Genomic DNA, 9,702 nt, shown 5'->3' on the forward strand with positions numbered 1-9,702 from the left:
AAGAATATACCCTCATAATTAAGAATATTTGGGGACCAAACGATGATATATGAGCCCATAGGGATGTGTATATACTGTATACCTATTTTATTTTGAGTAATTCTTGTCAAAATTGGCCAACAAGCCGTCAAAAAGAAGCATAAGATTAGAAGACATAGTCAACAGTTGGCCACAATCAGCAAGGACCACAAGCTTTAAGACAAAGAAGCTGGAGCAGACACAAAAAGACATAATGGGTCTAGAACACTTGAGAGATCATCAACAAACACAAATCTACCAAAAGGATGATAGCATAACTGCTTTGCAAGCTAGAATAGACATACTACAAGAAAACGCTAGAATGGATGAACTTTATTATGATATCTCTGAGGACACCATCAATGTTTTTGAAGAGGAAAGTCACGACAAAGGCATTCAAATTGAGACTCTCCAAGCAGAGAAAGAGAGTGTGATTAAGAAGACTTCAATCAACCATTGATGAATTGCAGTCAAAGGTGAAGGATTTCAGGGCAGCGACAGACATTCAATCACGAGAGATGGAAAGAATAAAAAGATAGAAGACTATGGCCCCTCAACAATGGTTGAACAACCACAAGAAGATATCTTAGCACTAAAGAGAGAAATGGAACTATAAAAGAAGTAGAGGCTTATGATAACAAAGAGTGTAATCAGAGTAGAAGAAAGATTAAAGAAACAAATAGAAGATCTACAAAGCCAGTAACCAACCCTTTCTCTAGATGAACTTGAAGTCGAAGGCTTAGAATGTTTGCTATTATAGATAAGAATGAAAATATCCTTAAGAAGATTCAAAATTTGGAAGCAGAAGACACAAGGAAAGAGAAAGAAGTGCAAGATCTAAGAGAGGAAAACCAAAGACTGGTTGTGTAGTTGGTACCATTGAAAGCAGCAGCTTCATAGTCTCGGGAAGAAGTCAGAGTCAAACCACAACTATGCCGACAGGTCTGGAAAACCTGGCATTGGCTTATGGGGATGATGAAGATTCAGAGGAATTACCAGCTGCTCATGAAACACAGGACATAGCTATAGATCAGCCAAACACCAATGGCGCTCATGAAGACGAAGACACTCTTACAATGAAAGAAGAGATGGGGCTAAGGGAAGAAGTTGAACTTGAAATAGAACTATGCTGGAAGCAGGCCATGGATCATGAACCAGAGCTTCTTAATGCATTATCTAAAGCTACAAAAACCGCTGGAGAATTAAGAGCTGAATAGACAACATCTATGCTCCCTTATGTGCTATTGCAGTATCAGACTCTGGAGCACTAGAAGAAGTTGGCAAACAAAGAATATGTGCCTATTTTTTATGGGGATTTGAGCTCATTAGTGGATAGTCAGACTCGATGGTGCAAACAGTGGCTGCGTGATCATCTGCAACATCTTGTACGCTCGGTAAATGCACAAGTAGACTTAAGAAAAGAGCCTACTTTCTGCCCAGTCCCTAGAATTCAAAGTGATCGAGCACATAGGGCTTAATTTTTGGGCGAGCTATTTCTGGCAAGCTCTTTTTTGGGATCGAGCGAGCAAATTCTCTCTCTGCCTCTTGCCTTGCCATCCCTCCATCTCTCTACGCACACAAGCGCACAAGGCACAATATCCCTCTTAATAACTCCTTCACTCCCTTGCTCTATACACACAAAAAACACATGGCACAATCTCTCTCTCTCTCTCTCTCTCTCTCTCTCTCTCTCTCTCTCTCTCTCTCTCTCTCTACACACACAAACATAAAAGAAATAGGAGGTCATTGCAAATTTATTCTCTCATCCCAAGTGTAACATGGAACTTGAAAAAGGTATTGTTACATTACTCGCAAAACCCATGGGCTGTATTGATTTTGTTCAAACATGAAAAAGTACAAATACCACAACAATTTAAGGGGACGGTGGTGCGTTGTTTACCTTGATTGGAATCATGAGCAACAAAATTCGTGCCCGCTGCAAGAAATCCACGTCCTTAAATAGAGACTTATTTTGTGTCTCTATGACGTAGCCCTTTTTGCAAAGACTAGCGAACCTATAGCGCACGGTGGTTGCAGCACGCCGGTATCCAGCTGCCTTTGCATCCACCTCTCCAGACATTTTTGACCTGGCAGTCTTGGCGTTGTTGATGTAGTTAAGGAGTCGGGAAATCTTCTCCTTTACATACTCATCGGCCATCTCTGCGAGGTTCACTTCCTCACCCTCAAGGGGAGCCTTGGCATTGCATAAAGCCAGCTCAAGTCTTGCTTGTTCGACTGCCATCTTACAAATTCTGGTATAGAGTGAGAGGGACAAGGAGAGGGAGAGGGATAGCCTCCCTAGAATGATAGGAAAATGTATACGAGTGCTTGTGTGTATAGAGGGAGAGGGAGAGGGAGTGGGATAGGCTCCTAGAAATAAAGCAAAATGATGTACTAGTGCATGGTAAAATTTATAGGAATATGACACAATGTTCAAACTACAAGCACAAAAATTTGCAAAGGTTGAAGTCACATCTTACTTTTTGAGTAGAAAAGAAAAACAAATATAAGGTACTCCACCTCTTAATATGCCAACCACCTATTTCTAGGCAGTTACGCAATAATTTTTTAACATATTAGTTGAAAAACGTAGATCTTTGGCAATATTCTTTTTAGCAAGTGGAAAAGAAATGTGCACTTCAGAAAAACCGTTACAACACCGTGTCAGCATCTACAACGGGTGTAACCTTGAAGTGGCCACTGGAGCCATGCTAGAGTCCCTTCTAGCTCTCTTGCAATCTCTCTCTCTCTCTCTCTCTCTCTCTCTCTCTCTCGTGGTGCGCACATGGTGCGGCCTCTCAGGACGTTCGTCTGTTTTTAATAACGTTGGTCGCATGGCCAATCTATTTGGCATGGGTGAGAGCACCATTCGCAAATATGTGGTGATCATTTGTCGCATATTGAGTAGTACTGACTTCTTCCACAGGGTCGGCATTAGAGTGCCACATGGAGACCGTCTTGAGAAGATAATGGCAGGATTTGAGGCTATCTCTGGTTTGCCGCATATTGCTGGGGCACTTGATGGGACTCACATCCGTCTACAAAGAAAGCCAGCACGAGAGTTCTATCCAACGCAATACATCAACAGGCATGGTTTTCCGAGCATCCTCCTACAGGGTATTGTAGACTCCAACAAACTTTTTTGGAGTGCAGTTTGTAGGGCTGCAGGAGGGGTGCATGATTCTTCTCACTTCAAAGGATGTGACTTGTATGCTCAGCTCAAACGACGAGAAGCACTCGATCGGCCACTATTGCACATTAAAGGGGAGATAGTACGGCCTTATTTGATTGCAGACTCAGTCTACAAAGCGAGGATGTTTTTGGTAAAGCCATACCGAATGAAGGCAGGGCGATTTTTACGTGAAAAGCGAGATTTTGACAGCAAAATATCAAAGGGGAGAGTGAAAGTGGAAAATGCCTTTGGTCTCTTAAAGAATAGGTGGCGGATTTTGCGAGATCTCAATGTTGATCTTTCTTTTGCACCCACTATGATAGGAGCGTGTTGTTTCCTACAAAACTTTGTGCAAATCCGAGGCGAGATAGAGCCTCATGATCAGCGAGATCTGCATCCCAACTCCTAAGAGCCACTTCCTACTGATGGCGGGAATCCTGCTCATCGCGAGATGGCGTTGCGGATAAGGGCAACCCTATTCGGCCATAGCAGCTTGAGGGTTCAAAATGCAGCAGTTCCAGATGTAGCAGGCTATGGATTTTGTAATTGTTCTTAAGTTTCAAAGTGATCTTGTCTTTTGTTTCAATATGTATCCATAACGCTTATTATTAATTTCTTGAAGTTGTGTTTTGCAGGGCTTGATGATGATTCAGAGTCTGAGGATTGAGTCATTTTCTACATGGTTGTAGTTTTTGTCATGTGGTTTGCTTTATGGATGCAATGAGCAGCACCTCTATTATGAAGCAGAACACCTCTATTTATGTACTGCTACAGGGTTTTCATTATGATTCTCAAGTGTTTTTGTTTATGGTTGTCAGTCGGTTGTTTATGTGGTTGTCGGATATTGAAATCTTTTTTTGTCATGCGTTTTTTCATGCATTCAATGCAATGTTATTAGACGTTTTTTGTTGGAAAAAGGCTATCTTTGAGATGTTGGCAATGTATGGTTTGTTGGTTCGCACGTCAACTTCAGTCACGAACGGACGTGAACGGATGAACGCATGTGCGCATAGGACGTGGCCGGATGGAACATGTGCTTTTTTTAACCGAACGGATGCACGAACGGTTGCATGTGCGCGAAATGGGAAAAAGTTAGCATCCGTTTGTTGCACTTTTCTGAGAACGTATGGCCGAACGAACGGCCTCATTAACTGCACTTTACATCTCTCTCTCTCTCTCTCTCTCTCTCTCTCTCTCTCTCTCTACACACTCACACAAATGCACATGACAGTATATTTTCAGCTACGTAAATATATTGGATGTTTGCATAAATCCAGAAGTCAAATGAGAGAGTTACACATGTCATTGCAAAAATTATCCCTGAATATGAAATTTCCACCCACAAATAAAAGTAGCACATGCTCTAGTACATGAAGGCTGTGGCCTAGTGGCCGATACCTGGCTGGTGGGTACGAATGATAACATTTTCTCCCTTGGAAGACACTATGTAATATGTATATATTGGCAACAACTCACAAAAGCAAAACAAAATACATCAACAACTTTAACTAGATATGACACCTAAAGAATCTATTGACACCCATAACTATGCATCGGTGTTTGATCCTCTCCCTTGAGTACAAGTCCTTGATACAGAGATACCCTCTACAAGTTCTATGGTAGCAATTGAAGACCCAAAAACTTCTAGATAGATCACTCGCACCAACCATCAAAAGAAAATATGGGTACCAAAATTCAAACAAACCAAAGTCACACCCAAACACTACATAGCACCATCAAAGTGACAAATTTGGATACCAAAGGCTACGTATCCCACTACTTGATGGAAGCTTCATTTGGGTGCCAAAAGTCAAACCAAGTCAAAGTCAATTGCTTTGTTCAACCAAAGCTCCCACAACACACTCCAAGGCAAAGTCCAGGCATGAAGCTCCCATAATGGCACAGGCCACCCAATCATGGCAACATCGGCCATGTCAAACTCAATTAGTGATATCTCTAGTTGCCTCTAACAACTTTGTATTCCCAAGGAAACCCTACGCATCAATGGTAATCGTGTTTGGGGTCACGCCAATGGTGGTCCTCCAACGCCTGCCCCATATGGAGCAGTGTAAGGGCCAAATGTGGAGGGACGTCCTTGAGGGCCTGTGTCAAAAGTGAAAGGACCTAGGAGAGATGCACCAAATGTGGAGGGACCTCCATCAAATCTGGGGGGGGGGGGGGGGCTACCGGGACACCAACGTATGTGGCAGGGCGTACTCCATATGGGGGCTGCGGTGGTGCCGATGAAGGTCCAAGGGAAGCTGCTGACCACGGGCCCTGCTGTGCCTCCTCGGTGTAGGGTGGTTGTGAAGAGGATATCCCCCAAAACAGCAATGTCGAACTAGCATCCGGAGGGAGGCACTGAGCTGGCCCCAGAAATGAAGCAAAAACAGTGAAGTCCACCTCGCAGCTGATGCAATGTCTACATAGTGCCAGACACTGAGAAGCTACTATCGCCACTCCTGCAAACAAATCCAGCACAACGTCTCCCATCCCGTGAAGGTGCCTAATAGCCACGTGCAAACCCACGTCAAGCCTAGGTCTTTTTTGTGGCAATATTGAACTTTAAACCCGAGAATAGGATTCAAACTACCGGGCAAACGCAGGACTCCTCTCAGTGCCTCTACGAAATGACCTGCCACTGCGATCAACCGTCCAGGGTGTGGGTTTCACGCATGGCAATTTCTCCCAGAGGATATCGTCATCGGGTAAGAAGCCATGTACATCAGCTGCAATCTCTCCAGCTGCGCGCTCATAACTAGGAAGCTTGCTCCACCACTCCTTGGGGGTGCAAATATGACCAATAACAAAGTGCCAACCTGAAAAGAACATTAACTGTAAAACAATTTGTAGTATAGAACAAATTGATGCGCACAACCCCAAACCAGTTACTCACTGCCTCTACATAGTCCTGAACAGTGGTGTAGCCAGCCTCTGGAAGCCGCATGTATAGTATCCTGAGTAGGCGAAGCCTGACCGAATCTTCCTCCAAAGTAAGAAATGCAAAATGCTCTACACGGCATGTCGCTACAATCATGCCACCTGGCAGTACGAACTCAGCTGCAGTATAGAATGCAACATCCACAAAGTCGCTATCCCACTGGTTCCACGAAGGAACTCCGTCGGTACAAGACACATATTGTGGCCTTGCGTGGGTGGAAAAGGCTATATATACCAATCGTATGCCACCCAGCCTACTGCTCGGATCCATCTGTTCTGTCTCCGTCAAATATCCCAGGAATGTGCGCACACTCTTACTTAGCACCACTAAACCTTCAAATACATTGTGAGGCTGTTTGGGGCATGGCTTACCTATCCCTGCACAACACATCAGGTATAGCATCTGCAAGCCTCTTCACATTGGCATGCACTGCAAGATGGCGCGGTTGTATATCCGTGTCTGCATGGAAAGGATAACATGGGTTTAGGGGTTACAAAATTAAGGTTAAAGAAGACCGTCGAAAATGTACATTGGTAGCATGCCTGTAGCTCTATCCACAAACAGTTCGGCTACGTCCGGGAGCCTTACTGGAGGTCTACACTCTGATGGTGCAGGCAAAGGAGACTCCAAAATGGTCCCTCATGTTGGAATGGAGAGAGACACAGATGGCGACCTCAGCACACTCCAATCATTATGGGTATCCTCTGCAGAGTTTGCGTCCTCTCCGCAGTCGCTCTCGCTATCACTACTAGAGTCCTCCTCTCTCATAGCTCTCTTCTGCGGCCTCTAATTACTAGGCAGATCAACAATTGTGGCGGCCTTCTTGCCAGCGCCTCCTTGACGCTTCTTGGCCGTCGGAGGTAGCTTGCTATTTGTGTTGGGAGAAAGGGCATCTTCTGGCTGCGCGGGTAGCATTCGTGCACCTCTATTTTCCGCTATTGAAAAAACAGAGATATTAGCCATACTCATTAATCTATGGATAACATAGACATATTTCAGAGAGTTCTTTACCTGCGTACAACTCTGCCTCTTCGGCTGGATACTCTTTGTGGGGGTAATCAAGCCACCAAGGACACCTTCCCCATGAAGCTTTAGGTCGAAGATCATCTATCCATGCGTCTGGGTATAAGCGTGTCTCCTGTCTCTCCGAACGACACCAATTTAGCACATGGTGGAAAACAATGGTTGGGCAAAATAACCAATCCTAATAACCAACATAGAAATGCTACTCTCACCTTTCAAGTTGCCACCAATAGACTTGGTAATGAAGCCATTGACTCCAAGCCTTCTTTGATAACCTTATGACTACCTCCTTTACATGTGAATCCCAGACTTGAGCAGGTCAAGTAAACGGCACTTTCTGAGATAGTGACAAAGCAAAGGTAATTAATTAGAGCACAAAGATTCAACGTAAAAGCAAGTAACATAACTTACTTTTGGGAAGTGATGCGTGCTCGTGCGACCTCGAAAACGCTCACCCCAACAAAGCTCCCCTTTAATGGTAGGCCATTGATTTTGTTATTGTACATGGCATCAAATTCATCCTTCGGTTTGAAAAATAGAGTTCTCAAAACATGACTGCAGTGCAAACATAGACACAATTTGGCTATGATTCTTACACATACCTTCCAAATAAGTTCAGCTAGGAGAGACATGGCAACTTGAGCCATTTTGATCTATTGGGGCCCTTGAAATGCAAAGCCCTCTCTGCCGCAGCTTTGTCACCGTCGGAGAACTTGTCGAGAAGGAATTTGGATCAGCAGTGCTTATCTTTTGCATCGTGAAAATTTTGTGCGCAGTTGTGTGAGGCATTGAGACCCTCGTAGCCCTACAAAATACTTGTGCATAAGACAAGGATCGCGAATGTCGCAGCATAAAGACATGCGTAAACACAAAAAAAGCTAGTTGTTTATTATGCCCAATACCAACAAGAACTCCGCTTTCTCCTACGGCTTGAAATCAACGAAAACACACTCCACCCGAGGTGCCTCTTCGATAGGGACACGTCATGGACCATGTGTACTGTCAGGCGCCAACGGTACACGTGACACCCACGTGGGTGCCCCATGGGCCCAGGCCATGGGCCCTCAAGGTCTTTTCCATGCACAAGAGTATCCCAAAGTCTCGCTTCTCTTGCGATGGGATTGCATGTTGAAAACTATACTGTGTTAGTGCATCACCCTTATACTTATAAATCCTCATGATAGATAGGGGAAGAAAAAAACACGACGACTGGAAACATATGAGTTTAGTAATGCAGACTTCTTTTCCAAGAGCAAACATCCATGGACAAGAACTTTTCTAAAAAACTTACGCAAGTGCAATCTCTCATAGACATGCTCCCATAAAGTATCATCATGTCATCAAAATGACTACACTCGAGACCAAATAACTCAACTAACATAGGTCCTATCATGAAGTAACCCGTGAAGGGTGTTTTGAGAGCGTTCCCTTACATCAACGGCCCTCATCTCGCCACGTGCCCCCCATCCCACCCTACCCTTGGCAAAAGGGGATTACTTGGGTGCGCCTCCACGGCTTCGAACACACGATCCCCCACATGCAGGCCATCTGCTCTATCCACCTTTCTTATGCATGGCCTATTCTGTAAAAAGGAGCCCCTTCTAAAAGCGCAGACCTTTCCCTCATCCTATGCTCCTCCTTGATCATGCGCCCCTTGTCAATCGTGCACGCGAAGCCATCATCCTGTGTGTGTGTGTATGCGTGTATGTATGTGTGTGTGTATGTGTGTATGTTGGGGAGAGCAGATCATGGGTTGGACCAACACTAGCAAGGAAGGCAAGAAGTGATGGAGACATGGCATGCAGAGGTGAAAAAGAAGAGCATATTCACGACTCGAGTAAAGAGAAATCAAGGGTTGATTTGGCGCTACGTTTGAGGCCAACAAACGAAGTTTCATCTTTCTCACAACATGAAAGTGCGGCAGTGAGGCCATGAGCGTGTGTATGCGACATGGACGTGCACATGCGTGTGTGAACGAGACTGCAGTGTGCACCGAGAGTAAAAATTCACCCCGAACCGTGAAAACATCGTAAAAATTACTAAAAATAGCAAGAAAAATCAAAGACGCTCACGGGATCATTGCGCACACTCCGACGTAAATATGATGCACAATTTTTCTCTAATTATATGATTTTTAACCAATTTAGAGTCACTTTTAGGTTAAAATTAGTAAAAATTTACCAAACATAACCATAAATTAGCCTTTTTAAAATAAAAAAAAAGAAAAAAACTTCTCTCAAAATGCAGCATCAAATACCACAGGATCAATCATCAATTCATCATTTTTCATTACGACCGTTTTTCACCTGCTTTTTGTATTTTTGATGTTTTTCTGTCGATAATTAATAAAATTAAAAGAAAAATAGCAAATCAAACCCAGGAAACCCCCAAAAATCATAATAATTCAAAAACATCACTGCAAAACACTATATACACTCACATGCAATTTTTATAGCTGGATTTCTCCGTTTTTTCAATATTTTGTCCGAAAAATGGCTATTTTTTACTTATATACACACACCTAGGGGCTTGATTTGGCAGTTGGTCC

General features: G+C 43.8%; 1 protein-coding gene and 1 pseudogene across 1 annotated transcript; both read left to right on the forward strand.

Moving 5' to 3' along the window:
• The first annotated feature begins 950 nt into the window (after positions 1-950).
• Positions 951-1,235, forward strand: LOC147443591 (uncharacterized). Its single transcript, XM_086527686.1, has one exon. It carries the CDS (start codon positions 951-953, stop codon positions 1,233-1,235), a length of 285 nt encoding a protein of 94 aa, XP_086383812.1.
• Positions 1,236-3,356: 2,121 nt separating this feature from the next.
• On the forward strand, positions 3,357-3,857 carry LOC147443592 (uncharacterized; annotated as a pseudogene).
• The last annotated feature ends 5,845 nt before the right edge of the window (positions 3,858-9,702 follow it).

This window comes from Adiantum capillus-veneris, chromosome 13 (genome assembly GCF_014529385.1).
Source record: "Adiantum capillus-veneris isolate H3 chromosome 13, ASM1452938v2, whole genome shotgun sequence".
Lineage (NCBI taxonomy): Eukaryota > Viridiplantae > Streptophyta > Polypodiopsida > Polypodiales > Pteridaceae > Adiantum > Adiantum capillus-veneris.

Bases quoted from the DNA above. Each gene is read 5' to 3' on its own strand.
- LOC147443591 (XM_086527686.1), top strand. From the start codon at position 951: ATGCCGACAGGTCTGGAAAACCTGGCATTGGCTTATGGGGATGATGAA.